Source organism: Sapajus apella, unplaced genomic scaffold (assembly GCF_009761245.1).
Source record: "Sapajus apella isolate SASKATOON/1434 unplaced genomic scaffold, GSC_monkey_1.0 scaffold73, whole genome shotgun sequence".
Classification (NCBI taxonomy): Eukaryota; Metazoa; Chordata; class Mammalia; order Primates; family Cebidae; genus Sapajus; species Sapajus apella.
The window spans coordinates 2,984,731-2,999,942 of record NW_022437013.1 but is presented as its reverse complement, the minus strand read 5'-3'; the positions used below and the strand labels follow the sequence as shown (position 1 = coordinate 2,999,942).

The following is a 15,212-nucleotide window of genomic DNA, read 5'->3' as shown; positions in this document are numbered from 1 at the left end:
AAGGTCTCACAGAATCTGGCTACTGCTTCCCTTTTCAACTTCAGCTTTTGCCACCTCTCTTTTTATACCCATCTTTCATTCCCATGCTGTCTCCATGACTTGGCTGCCATCACTGCTTGTCTCATGCACTCTTTACCTTTGCTGGCAAAGCTCCTGCTATTCATCTCTCAGACCCATCTTAGGTATCTTTTTTGCTAGAATGCTTTCCCATGAACCCCTTCACTCCAAGTTGGTTTAATGGCTTCTCTGTGATCCTTTAGCTACTCTTCTTCACTTTTCTAGCACTTAATACGCTGACAAGTACTTTTTGACATGTCTCTCAATACCTCATCACTATCCCTTTTAAGGTGAGAAACTGCCTTTGTCCTTTTACTCCCCAGGATAAAATGGCACAGAATGTGTCATACAGTAACATACTGAAGAAATGTTTTCTGAATGAGTGATTCAATGAATGAATCAACTATAAATGGAGGAATCATTTAAATTCACTTACCTATGTAAAGCCAATATAAGAACTCTGACTCCTCCTGGGATGGCATATAACTTATGAAGCCCATTTTTTCTATTTCTATCCTTCTAGGTAGGGCTGTACCAAAACCATGCTGGAATGATTAATAATAGAAACAGATGAGCTGGCCTTTTGAACCACAGGCCCTCCCCATTCTAAAGCTGTAGTTATGGAACAATAGAGCTGGCCTGAATTAACTGGGGTGGAGGGGAGGAGTGAGACAAATTCTGCCCCCAGGAGACACCAAGTTCTACACTATCCATCAACCTTAAGCACAGATTGGGTGGAGTCCAGGCCTAAAAATACATCAGCCCTAGGTGACATCAGGGCTGTGTTCTTTTGTGGCTAACTCACCCCAGACGGAGGAGAGATCATTTGACGAACAGTCTTTGAAACAGGCAGATGAACTTGTGTCACATTAGGACTGACTATAGGGGGTAAAAGGCCACCGTGGATTTCCTAGTCAATAAAAATGAACTCTGATGGAAATTTCAATAAGTATCTAGCAGAAACATCCTTGTCACTGACACCATGAATTTAAATCTATTGAGTGCCCCACAAACGCTAGTCTATTCTCACAACATTTTATGAACACTATTTCTGTATCGCTAAAGGATTAGGGAATATTTGCTACTATATATTTTTTGCTCATCACCCAGCCAGAATACAAAGTGAACTCCTATGAATATTCTAAAGCATAATGAGGAAGAGGCTCCAAGCTAAACGCAAGCATTCTTGATTAATGTTTTCCCCACTGGGAGTCACCCTCCCCCAAGCTTCCCCACAACGGGGGGTGGGGGGAGGGAAGAAAAGCAGGAGAAAAAAAGAGTCAAGGTATACTCCTGATAGTATCACAAGAATTGAGCAGTGGTACTCCAGAGATGTTTGGGGGTGGCAATAAATGACGGAATGAGCTGTGTGATTGGAGTGGTAGGAACCAGCTCTACCCATCTCGTGCTCCCTCTCTGCACAACGATTCTTACCCAGCCTTAGCTTTAGATCCTATTTTGCATAAAGGAGTACTTTGAGTCTTTGGGTTGGCAGGTACTCACCAGCTGGGTAAGTGTCTGAGAATGTTTGCTCTAGATGAATTTTATAAACAGCCAGTGACCTACTGGCTTAAAGATATGTGAAAATGAATGACAATTACGTTAAAAAGCATGCAAACACTAGGCTATACTTCTGGCAGTCAGATGACAAATGGCCTAATCTTTAATACATGTTTTCAGGTCTCTCTTTCCTCCCCCTTCCCACCCTCTCCAATCTTCTTTCAAAGCTCAAGGTTTGAGGCAGCGGTCAAGCTCCATAGCATAAGAATTGGTATTCCTCATGCTCTCCACCAACATGACAGGCTTGGGGTTTCTTCCAGCAAAGCAAGAGAGCCAGGTACAGATCAACATGGCTGCAGCTGCTCCACCTCCAGCACAGTAATAGGCCCAGCCAAGCCGACAGGTACCTGTGAGAACAGGGACAGATACATGAGGATGGGGTTGTTTTCTCATATTTTTTCTTTGGTAAGTAACTACAGAAATGATTCCAGAAAGTACAGTTTTTATACATTCTGTTTGGGATGCTATAATTAGGGTTAGAATAGGAAATGGTGAATGCCCCTGGGCTTCCTATTTTCTTCTTTCCTTCTGTGCTAACTGCTGAACTTTGCCTTATCAAGAGGTTGTAAGATTTTATTTTTCGTTAGAGTAAGAGCCTGGGGGTGGTATGGGTGGCAATGTTAATGACAATGATGACAAGAACAACTTGATAAGATGTCAAGCATTATGCTAAGCTCTTTAAACATATACCTCATTAATCATTACAGTAATTATATGAGATAGGTAGTCTTATTATCCCTGTTTTACAAAGGAAGAGGCAACTGAGGCACACACAGCTACAGAAGATGAGGTAACTGAAAACCACACAGCCGGCAGGTGGTAAAGATATAAATGCTGACTCATGATGACTCCAAAACTCCACACTTTTAACCACAGTGATAGAATACTGTACATGGGCTGGTTGCAATAAGTCACATCATCAGGAGATTAGACAGGTAAAATAAAATCAATTCCCTCTTACAACATGTCTAGTCTTTCAACAACTACGAAAGAAATATGCATTGGAATCAAAGACAAGCTTCAAAGCAGGTAGTTTTCCCTTTAAAAGGTAATAGAAAAGGTTACCTGCTAAAAAAAATATCCACCCCGCCAGCTGCTATTCCATCAGAGACAGATTCCTTTGTCTGAAAGATTTGTGACTTTTTAGCATCCTTCAGAAAATGTCAATGCCTAGAGAAACAAGAGCTATTATTTCCCAAGGTATCAAAGTAACTAACTGCTAAAATAAAGTGCTTAAGCAAACAGGACTCCAAAAATTATAGTAGCATCCCAATGATACAAAATTGCAGAGAGGCCCTGAAAAGAGGGGTAGTCAGCAACTTTCACCTACCTCTAAGTCTTGAAGAAAGTTAATCCTGACTACAGTCAGAGGAGGATGTCAAGATTGATCTGTATGATCATTTATTTTTAAAAGGCTAAATTCAAATAACCAATTATTTATTTTCCCATAGTATTCAGTGAGGTTTACTGCTTTTAATTGATTAGTTTGTGTGTCATAGAAAGAGTCTAAGATGGCCACAAGCTAGGCTGCTTTGCTTTCCCATTCAGGCCACTCTAATTTATCACCAAATTTCCCATCTCAGAAATAAAATAGTCAACCACCAAGTCATGTCTCATGCTGCTTCTCCTGCCAGAAACATCTTCTCTTGTCTTATTCACCAATTTATATCTTCCTCAGAACACATCCAGAACTTGGCACCTGCTTTGAGCCCTCCCTTAATTCACTGCAGTGGGCTCAAGTCACCTCAACCAAGTAGCCCTCCAGGAATGTATCTGTATACTCCATACACAAGTATGCCTGCTGGACAAAATATTGAGAAAAAGATTTCAATTTCCCATTTTTTTTATCTGCCCTTTTTTCTCTTCCAGATTGTTGGCTCAATAGTACAGATGCATTTGTTTCTTTTCTAGATTATACATTCATGTGCTCCATCCACAGTGGGTACCATTTCAGTATGTGTGATTTAGCCTAACAGTACTTCAAAGTGGAGTACATTGGCATTTTCAACCCTTAACACCTAAAATTATGGCTTAAATTTTGAATTAAAGTTGTAAAACCAGCAAATACAGTATTTTATTTCTTTGTGGAATGTGCCCTGATCCCTTAAGGCTTATGCGCATTCTGTTTCCTTTGTCTAAAATATTTACTGCATGTACACGTGTACACCTATACTTTCCACTACTCTCTTTACTTAGTCAACGTTTAATAATTCTTTAGAACTCAACTTAATCATTAACTCTTCAGTGAAGTTTTCCCTGACCTTTCTAAGTCAACTTCCAACATCAGAGACTCATAGTGCCGTGTATCCTTCCTCTCTACTTAAATGGATGAATGGATCCCTTATCCCCTATTATGATCAGTGTCAAGTGTTACAGTCCTTTAGAGGAAATAGTACTTTACCAAGAGACCTGGGCAGTCACATAAGTTCCAGAACGCCTATGGTCCCACCCAAAATCATGGTAAAAGCCCAATTACAGCAGCTGTGAAAATAGTGCAAACCTCAGAGAGAAGGCAAATTTGAAAGAGAAGCCTGCTTTGAGAAAGGAGCTCAATTATCTCCAAAGTAGTCTAAACATGAACAATGGTGAATTCTGAAGACAGTAAACTGAAGAATACCATATAGAGACAAGCAGCCTATAGAGCTGTATCCGTTCATTGTTGTTCCTCCCCCTAGACACACACACGGAGACACACACACACACACACACACACACCCTTGTTCACATATTCAAAGCAGGCAGTTTTGAACAATGTTTTGAAATTCACAGAGTGAAAACTCTAGAGACTGGAAAACCTTCAACTTCTGCCATCACTGGGAGGAAGGAAGACTGCAGACTTTATTGCACCCACTTCACAAACTATAGTATGAGGCTCTGGTGATAGCCCTGGGAACACTCTCAGAAGCAGAGAGGTAGAGGCAGAAATCCAGGCCAAATCTTTTTACTCCCAATCCAGTGCTCTGCTCTCTGCAGACTTTTTCATTACACCTGAAAGTATTTTCCACTTACAGGGCCTTTCACCTGTAAGCCCTAAGGAGGCGCCTTCTAAATCAAATTGTAATAGACTCACCCGAGCTTCTCTTCTAACTCCTCCAACAAAAATCTGTACTCACCTGGCAGAGCAGAAGAGCGCCAGCTGTGGGTGGGCCCATTGCCAAGCAACTTCATCCTCCCCAGCTTACTCCAAATGTAGTCTAGACAAGGCATCAGAAAATCTCTTTCTATTTCTTCAGTTGCCTGTCAGGTCATCTCCTCATTTGAGTAGGAAGGATGTTTCTGTTAGGTACATGCACCCTAGGATCAGGGAAAGACTCATTTCTCTGAATGAAGAGAATAAATGCATAGCATGCCATTACTCCAAAGCCCTAGGCAAAACTGACAGATTGGTCGGCTCCAAAGTGAAGAGCTGACTAGAAAGGCTCCAATAGGCCTCACTGAAGTCAGAACCAGGTATCACTGGGCTAGAAGCCAATACTAAAGTGCTCCCATTGCCACCTCAAGTGCCTTGTGAATTCCCTCTCGCAAAGATTCCTGTTAGACCTCTAAATGCATCTAAGCCCCAGGCTGCTGTCATGAAGGAAACTAAGGAGAAAGAGAGGAAATACATCTTCCATTCATATCCCTCCACAACTCTACCTGTTATCTACCAGAGGAAAGAAAGAGATTATATCATTGGCATTGTAAAATAAAAAGAAAAAGCAGACCTTTTAAGAACTACCTTGCCACTTGGAAAGCCATTGTCAGCACTCAGTAACTCCACAGAAAACTTGCATGCTGGTCTGATGGCCTACTGAGGAAACCTTCTACAGAAGGGTGCAAAAGTAGGGAGCAGGTGTCAATGAGTTGCCATATTTTGCTCTAGTTCTGCCTCTTAGTGAAGTCCCCCTTTATGTAGTGATGATCCCATGGACCATCATCGGTTCCTAAATCCCATTATTTAAACTACTATTGATCATTATTTTCATCTGACAAATATGTATTGAGTACTGACTATATGCTAGGCATTTTTAATACACAGTCTCATTTAATTCTCACAGCAGCCATGATTATTTTCATTTACTACTCAGGGAACTGAATTTCAGAAAGGTAAATGACTTGGCCCACTTATAAGTGTCCAAATTGCAATTTGACTGCCAGAACTAACTCAAAGCTCATAATCACCCATTTCAACCACACTGAGAGAATAACACCAAGGACACAAATTACTATAGTCCAAGTCTTACGAGAATGTACAATGCCTTCAGCCAATCACTTCACTTTTCTGAACCTCAGTTTCCTTTACTTTTAGTGGAAGGATTTACTGAAGAGAATTCTAAAAGCCCCTTCCAGTTCAAATTTTCTATGGTACCGTGAATATGATAAGTGCTTTAAGAGATATATGTGTAAAATACTATAGGAATATCCAGGGAATGAAGAATTATCCACAGCTGGGAAAATGTGAGCTCAGGTAAGTCTTTGTAGATCCTACATTTCAACTTGGCTGTAGTAGTGGGAAGTGGGCATTCTAGGCAGAGGGAGTGGTTGGCATGAGTAAAGTTATGTGAGTGAGAAAGCACATGACATGTTTCAGAGACAGCATAACTTTCAGAGCTGTTTCCAAAAAGGACTATAGCTGGCAAAATAATAAACTAAATATACATCAGGAGAGGCCACAAAATCTGTCATCTTTCCAACAAGCAGTGGGAAACAATGGAAAGTTTCTGAGCAGGGAACGATATGCTAGAGCAACGTTTCTCAACCTTGGTGCTACTGACATTTTAGGTTGGACATTTATTAGGTGTGGGAGGCAGGGACATGGGGCGGTTTTCCTGTACCTTATAACACCCTGACTTCTACCTACTAGGTGTCTATAGCAACTTATTTTTCCCCCCCACCAAGTTGTGAAAACCAGAAATATCACTAGACATTGCCAAATGTCCCCTGGTGTGAGGGGAGGTTGCTTACCATTGAGAACCACTAAGTTTGAGTTACTGTTTGGAAATGTTAACCTGAAAGGTCTGTGTCAAATAGATTGGAGGCACATGGAGGATATAAGCAGAGAGAGTTAACCAGAGGCCAGGGACACTGCTACACATCTAACAATACATAAACCAGTTCCCTGCAACACAAAAAGTAATATGGCCAAAAAGTGACGATATTGTCTAGGTTGAGCAATCCTCATGTAGACAAACACCCGATATTTACACTTTAAATTCTCTTCAACTTCTTGACCTGAGAAGCAGACTGGGAATGACGCATGGTCAATTTTGAGCATTCTGGTATATTACCCCCTGGAAGGCAAGGGAAGCTCAAGGAGAGGGATCTCACAAGGTATTGAGGAGGAGGCACTGATTCCCTGGGAGTAAGAAGACTGATAAACATTTGAATAAATGTTTTAAGTCTACCAGATCTCAGCTTTTTAACCCTTAAAATGGGGGGGAAAATTAAATACCTGCCTAAAGACAGCACATTAGGACCAGATGCGTTTTTGAAATCTCTTGAGAAACAGCAGACTAATTGCTTCCTTCCCTTCAGATTAAATGCACTGACTCTACTTCCATACTAGAATTGTTTAAAAGTCTGTGTCCTTAGAAGATACTACAGGGAGATGACATCACACCTAGAAATTTTCTCTATATCCATGCATGGGTGTCTGTGAAGAGAAAGATCGGGTGGCAGGATAGGGGGAGAAAAGAGGTTCTAACTGCAAATTAGCTTTATGCAAAGCTTCTGGATGAGCCCTGAGATAAGCCTATTCCTTTTTCTGCTCTTCTGTATCATTTCTAACACTGTATCTGTGAGTCACTCAATTCCAGTGTTGATTCTGCTGTGACAGAATCCCTCATACAAGTTATTAAATCATCACTCAGCAGTGGGCCTGACATTTAAATCAAGACACGCTTCTTTCATTCCAAGTTGCAAATCAAATTGGTTTGGAATTTGTCTCTGTTTCCTTTGATTCAGCACTATATCATGTTTTACAGCTCACTGTTTCGACATAAATTGTCACTGGCGGCCACTTAAACTGACCACCCTCCATAGGGCTCCAGTCCCATGCCCTTCAGAGGTGTGGTGTCTGGCCATTTGTCAATGGGTCATGATGAGCTATGGGGAGTTAGCCCCAAACCAATGCTTGTGGTGGGACCTAGCACTGATGTGAGCATCAAAATTATGGACCAGAGTCAGACAGAATCTGATAGAGTGGCTCCCTCATTCAGGGGGCATGTGCAGAATGCCAGCTTAGAAGCCAAGAATGGTAGAGAGTGAATCCAAAAAAGGAATTCTGTTTGGAGGAAGAAGGAAACAATGTCAAAAAGAAAAGACATAAAAAGAGAGTAAGGTAAATCTGTCTTTTGAGTTAGTTGAGTCTTCTCTTTCAGAGAATCATCTGATGAAATTCCAGACTCCTGGAAGTTTAGAGAAAGAGTCAGGGAAGCAGGGACATAGCAAGCCCATAATGAAAACTAACACCTCCAAAACTGAATAGGGCTAGATGACATGTAATGGAACTTTCAGATATATGAAGGTTTAATTTGACACAAGTGTTGCCAACAGCCAAGTTCTGAGAACTGCTACTGTAGAAGGGAAAAATAGACATCCTAGGACCCAGGATTATGGTAAGAAGTGTTGGATATTGGTGTGTCAGAGGAGAGGCTCATGAGGATGGGGTAAGAATTGTGAAGTAGTTTGGAGTTTCAGGGTCACGCAAGAAGGGATAAATCCATTTGGACAATGTGAATAGTTCAAGGGTAGAGAAAGAGGGTTGTATTCCATTAGAAAGATGAGATCCAAATTCTAGGAATTATTGAAATCAGGAGACTGGAGGGCATTTCAGGTAAGGGGCAAAAATAACAATATTAGCATTTGTTTTTTTCATCTAATATACTCCACTAATCAGGAAGTTTGAGAGACACTGCTGTGGCCTTAGATAGGCAAAATAAGGGAAGGAATGACACCAAGGATAGAGAAGAACCTAAAATGGGAATCTGCATATTATCCTCAACTTTACCACCATTGTAGAGGAACAGGACGGATATGCAGAGAAGTCTGCTTGGGAGAGAACTGGGGGCCCTGATGGCTTTCACAGGCTTCCTCATATCAAGCCAGGCAAACTATACTGGCCCTGAGGACAAAACCCTCAGCTACAGAGAAACACCTAGGAATCCTTTGGAATTTGACAGAGTAGGGAGTGAGGGGACAGAGTAGAAAGAGATCAAAGTAGAGAAAGAGACTAAAGGAGGGTCAATGGGATAGGTGGAAGATAAGAACACAAGAGATAGAGACCATGGCACATGGAGACTGATGGCTAGGGAGGGTTAAGCTTTTACGGACCTCTTCCTATTGAGGGTATTATTTTTTCCAAAGCAAACCCAGTTCTGGAAAGCCAGCTGTTCTTCTCATCACTGTGGCACCATCTAAAGTCATGAAAGCAGGTAACAACCCATCTCCCAAACTACTGCTTGATGCACATGGTAAGTTAAGGGAGGGAGTGGCGGTTGCTATTTGCTGACTCAACATATTTTTGCCACGGGGACCTGAATTTTATGGTGGCAGGAGAAGCAGGGGTTTGGAAGGAGCTGGTGGTCTCATCTGTTCAGAGACATACTGCTGACTTTAGGGTCTTTATAGGTAGCAACATAAAAACATTTTTAATGCAGCCAAGCTAAATGAGCAGAGAACTTTCTCTGCTAGGTTCAGCAAACACAGATGAATAATCCACAAAGATAAAGCAAAGCCAAAGAATTCAAGAGCAATTGCCAAACACCCTACCACCCCCACCACGGCCCCCAGTAAAAAGACAGCCAAAGCTATGAGAACATCTCTCTTCTCACTCTCCAAGCTGGGCGTGAGTGTCAACAGCAGCCCAAATTGGAGGCCCAGAACCTACTGAAGATTCCAGAAGCCTGCCAGGCTCCTTTGCCAGAGAAGAAGAATTTTAAAAACCCACTGAAAACGTCAGTTGTTCAGGTAAATATTTATCGTGAGTAGCCACTGACTTTTTGGTCCACTCAGGTCTGCTGGAAGAGTAGGACATTCTCAGTTTTCAATTTCATCATGGTTCAACCCAATGTTCCAAATGGTAAGGGAAGACCAGGGCACTTGCTAGAACATCCATGGGAGTACTCAAAAAGAGCCAAGTCCTCATGATGAGGAAATGCCCTGATTTGGCTGATTTTTCTTTTCCCTCTCACACACTTCTGCCAGAAAAATTGAGTGCTTTGATTAAAATCTTCCTTGCCACTATTGAGCATTAGCTTCCAACCTTTCCTCATGTTTTGCCAACCTGTATTGCTTATTTATATCCTTTTTCATATCACTATCCTGAGTTTTAGCTACCCTGCTCATCCTCCATGTCTCAGGCCAAGTTAAATTGTGCTTCTAGGTCTTTCTCCAGATTTATCTTTAGCTGCCTCTGAAAAACACTTCTGTGTCACCCCATGTGGCCTTTTGCACAGCCTGTCAGCTACACCTGGAGCAGCTTCTTAGAAGAGCTTTGGGCACTCTCCTAGAGGAGACAAGTTAAAACCCATCTTACCAAATATTGGATGTATGGGATTCAGCCCAAGCTCTTGAGGACACTTAGCCTCTATGAAATTGGTTCCTTTCCCCTAACATCTGCTCAATAAACCTCTGCTTGCTTCCACTTAAACTTCCTCAGCTAAATAAGTCAGTTACTAGAATAGTAATAGCTAATATTGGCTAAATGCTTCTATATGCCAGTCACTATAGTAAACTCTAAAAACATATTGAACTAGATGTGTGAAAAGATCCAGAGGCGGAAGTGGGACAAGGAAACAGTATTAGTGTGACAAGTGCTACAATATGGACTGCTACAAGGATATAGGTGAAGGATATCAAATCCAGTTGAAAGGGGCTGGGGAGGTTTCAGGGAAACATAAGAAGTAAGGGAGGGAAGAAGGGTATTCCTAGCAAAGGGAGTAACACATGCAAAGTTGCAAACGGATGGAGGAACATGGCATTTTCGAGGTGGCTGGGCAAGAGAAGAAGATAGGGTGGTAATGGAAGTGACAGCCGGAGTCCCTGTAGGCCTTGCTAAAAAGTCTGGACTTCATCTTGAAGGCAATGGGGAACCACTGCTGAAGAAGGATAATGACATCAGATTTGCATTTTAGAAATGTCAGTTTGTCCACAGAATGAGAGATAGATAAAGGGGTTGACGTGCAGTACCTTTATGGAACGGGGAGAGAGAATTAGGGGCCATTTTCCGTAATCTAGATGAGAATTTATATAAAGAGAAGGAAAATAGATTCTAGAGTTCTCATTGTGTGCCTTAGCATAACAATAGTAATTTACTCCTTCTGACGATACTACACATTTGTGATTGATATCATTATGACTGCTTTTGTTAGATTCCATCACTCTCTCTCTGTATATGTGTGTGTGTGTGTGTGTGTGTGTGCGTGCGCGTGCGCACGAATCATATCTCCTCAAATAAATTACAGGCTTCTTGAAGACTATATCCTTAAATTCTTTGTAGTTTTTACAATGCTTTATTCAGCATCTTGAATACAGTGAGTGTCCAGAATATGCTTATTAAGTGACTATTATTAATTTTTGACATAATCCTCAAATATTCAAGAATGCTAGAAAGCCAGACCCAGTGAGCTGACTAACCTGAGGACTCAGAATTTCATGTTCCCTCATTCTAGCCATTAAATTAGCCCCATACCAACAATGCCAGTTTTAAGCATTAGCTATTTCCATCCATGCTTTATCAGCCAATGGTTATACACTATAGAGACTTTTCCAGGGTCCAAGGTTCCTGGGTAATGACAAATGCCACAAAAAATGCCACCCAATATGAGTTTAGTACTCTATTGTTTTTAAGGTATTCTGTAATACATTATCACATTTATTTATTTTCTCTTTGTTTTATTCATAGGTCAAGTCCCAGCCAGAGTCAGGAATTATTACAGAGGAAAGAATCAAGCAGCCAGATAAAGTGTCTGACCAAGGTCCCTACTTAGAGAATACAGAGACTGATCCCAGGTCTGTGTGTGCTCAGGGAGTCAGAGTGGTACCGGGAGAAGAGTCTGGGATGAGAGTTACAGGGAACTGTGCTGGAAATCATGTCCTTTCATAATATGAACCTCTGAGGCAAGCCATTTATCATTTCTGTGTTTCAGCTTTTCCATGATTAAATGGAACTGATACCACCTATCTCACAGAGCAGCTGTGAAGGTCAAAAAGGTGACACATACAAAGCACTTAGCGCCATGCCTAGAATAAATAATACTTCTCAGATCCTCTTTCTCTCAGCTAAACACATTGCCAACTGGTCCACTAGCTCCCAAAAGTGTCTGAGAGAGCTGTAAAATACAGATTCCTAGGCTCCACTCCAGATCTACAAAATTAGGATATCTGGGGAGAAGGCCCTGATGATTCTGATGTACAGCTCCATGGGGAACCACTGCATATGACCATATCATGAGCCCATATCAGTCTAACTTTTAGAGGATAAGCAAGAGGAATCAAATTTATAGGAAACCTACACTGTTGCTCGATGCAGTGCTAGGGACTTTCACTTGAAAGATACGTTTGTCTCTCTCATAATGTGTCACAGTTCACCCGGGTGAGGCTTGGTGACAATGATTTGAAAAAGTCATATGACATAGAACACAGATATTATATTTCCACCCCTGTAACTCTAGCTTCGCCAGGGAATTGCTCCTAGGATTACAGTTGTCCCTAGTTTTCCTTCTGATTCCTGCCTTTGAAACCCATTTCACTTCATTAAAGTACCTTCAATATTGTCCGACCTATACTAATAACAATAGTAATACTAGCAGTTAATGCCAGGCCAAGTGGCTCATGCCTGTAATCGTACCTCTTTGGGAGGCTGAGTTCCTTACTCGAGTCCAGGAACTCAAGACCAGCCTCGGCAACATGGTGAAGCCCATCTCAACAAAAAATACAAAAAATTATCTGGGTGTGGTGGTGCATTCCTGTAGTCCCAGCTGCTTGGGACGGTAAGGTAGGAGGATCACTTGAGGCCAGGAAGTCAAGGCTACAGTGAACCATGATAGCACCACTGCACTTCAGCCTGGGTGACAGAACATGACCCTGTCTAAAAATAATAATATCAGTTATCGTTAACGTTTAGTGGGTGCAGGTCCTGGTCTGCTAGATGTGTTAGCTACACAATTTTATGTCATCCCCATGAGAGCCCTGTGAGATGGGTACTACAGTATTGGCATTCCCATTTAAAAATGGGTTCTGTTTTTAAACAAAGGCTTAGGATACAGTATTATTCAATAGACAAAGAAAGACAAACAATAAAGGTGAAAGGGGAAAGGGAAGCCAATACCAAGGTTTATAGAAGAAATTCCAGTGGAAGAAACAGAAGCAAGGAATTGTGATTCACATTCTTCCATCTAAGGACGAGATGCAGGACTGAGAAAGCGGCAGAGAATGAATTCACCTGACTTTACTGCCATCATGTGGTCATCTGATGCGTAGACACCTGGCTCACAATTCTGCATTCATTTTTCCAGTCATTGAGCCTGCTAGGCCCTCTGCAAGGCAATGTGAAAATAAGGCCAAGTGAAGCAGAGGACCTGCCCCTGAGGCTTTTGTAACAGCCTTGTCTTCCTCTGGAGTCATCAAGCTCGAAGTCACCTTAGTGACCAACTACTCCAGAGGTGAGCACCCCATTCTCATGCAGACTATGTCAGAAAAGATAGAAATATTTATAAGCACCATCATTAGTTTTCTAAATGAAAGTAGCTTACTGTCCCATAGGATGTATGGAGTCTCCTTACTTTAAGCACCTCACTGTTTTTAATACAAGATGATCAGTGAGAAAATTTAATGGTAAATTAGCTTTCTAATCTGTTATGCCTTATACCTGCAGAGCACTGTTTTCATAAAGCACATTTATGTGCATTTTGTCATGGTAGGGCCAAAACAATTTTTGAAGATAGGTGTATTAGTCCATTCTCATGCTGCTATGAAGAAATGCCTGAGACTGGGTAATTTACAATTTAAAAAAAGAGGTTTAATAGACTCACAGTTCCACATGGCGGAGAAGGCCTCAGGAAACTTACCATCATGGCAGAAGGCACGTTTTCACAAGGTGGCAGGAGAGAGAATGAGTGCAAGCCGGCGAAATGCCAGACAGTATAAAACCATCAGATCTCCTGAGACTCACACATTATCATGAGAACAGCATGGGAGAAACTTCCCCCATGATTCAGTTATCTCCACCTGGTCCTGCCCTAGACACGTGGGCATTATTACAATTCAAGGTGAGATTTTGGTGGGGACACAGAGTCAAACCATATCAATAGGTAATATCATCCTCACTTTAATCATGGAGAAATAGGTTTAAAGAAGTGAAATTACTTATCTATGTTCACACAGTCAGATAGCAACAGACCCACCCTACAATTTTTTATTCCATTCAGTGCAACACTAAGCATGCCAAGCACTACGGATGTGCGGTTGAAATCATGTTCTGTGACAAACGTAACCTCTGGGGCAAGTCATTTAACCTTTTTTAATTTCAGCTCCCCATGAGTAAAATAGAAGCAATACCACCTACCTCACAGACCAGCTGCTTAAGTTGCTTCTTGACTGACTGATTCCCCGCCACATGCTCTAGCTCAGTGAAGCTTCTTCTCTGGCTGGATACTCCTCTCTCTTTAAGCTAGATGGACAACTAAAAAATCTTAAGCAACACCTAAGCCATGGATTTTCAAGAGCTGCCTGCCAGGGCATTTTAGCTGATGGTGCAGGGAAAGTGTGAGGGGTGGATGCTTTGGACAATCCCTTTGGCCAATCTCTGGCCCCTATTTCCATTGGTGGGTATTACCTTCTTTTCCCCTATAACCTAATCTTGATGGGGTGGGTATTACTAAAAAGCTCCTCTCCTCTATAAGAGATGCCTTAAGTAGATTGCTTTAGTTTTTATTGTGCTTTTTTAACATATACAACATGATGTTTTGATATACCTATAGTGAAATGATTACTGCAATCAAGCAAATTAACATATCTTTCTCTCAACAGTTTGTGTGTGTTTTTGTCTACATGTTAAGGGGACCTGATATCTGCTCTTCTGCTAATTAAAACCAAAATTGGTAGAAATGAAATTAGATCAAAGACTTCACCATAAAACTAGGCATATCACAACACAGAAAGCTAGGCATGTATCTGGGGCCTCTGAGTACTTATCCATCTAGCCCAATGCTCTCTATGTGAAAACAAGAAAACTAAGATTCAGAGTGCCAAAGTGACATGCTCAAGCAAGCGTAGGAAGATAAAAACCCAGGTGTTCTGATATCCTGGCCACAGTTATTTCTACCACACTTTGATGACCCCCTATGGGCATGGGAATGTATTAAGCTGCTTCTTTGTGCTCTGGTGAGCACAAGAAAACAAATTGTCCATAAAGAAGGAAACTGACAGAAAGAAAAGGTAACAGGAAATGCCTGGAAACTGAACCCACAAAGGTCAAACCCCAAGTCACCATAAAAGGCTTTGAACTGGCAAGAATGAGTGGAAATGATGGCAGAGCAAAGGAAATGAACCTCCAGGAGAGGAGACACAGGAAGCACACACAAGGCTTTTGGATAGCCTCTATTGCAGGACTTTGC

The 15,212-nt window shown here is 41.6% G+C and overlaps 1 protein-coding gene across 2 annotated transcripts in view; it reads right to left on the bottom strand.

Moving 5' to 3' along the window:
- Positions 1–1,028: 1,028 nt before the first annotated feature.
- The window catches only part of LHFPL1 (LHFPL tetraspan subfamily member 1), a 54,192-nt gene continuing 40,008 nt past the window's right edge, over positions 1,029–15,212 (bottom strand). The window contains exon 3 of one of the 2 annotated variants that reach the window (XM_032250784.1): positions 1,029–1,964. In XM_032250784.1, coding sequence (XP_032106675.1) covers positions 1,786–1,964 — 179 coding nt within the window. In that variant the 3' untranslated portion in view covers positions 1,029–1,785. The remainder of the gene's footprint in view (positions 1,965–15,212) is intronic. The other variant, XM_032250785.1, reaches the window with a different exon arrangement.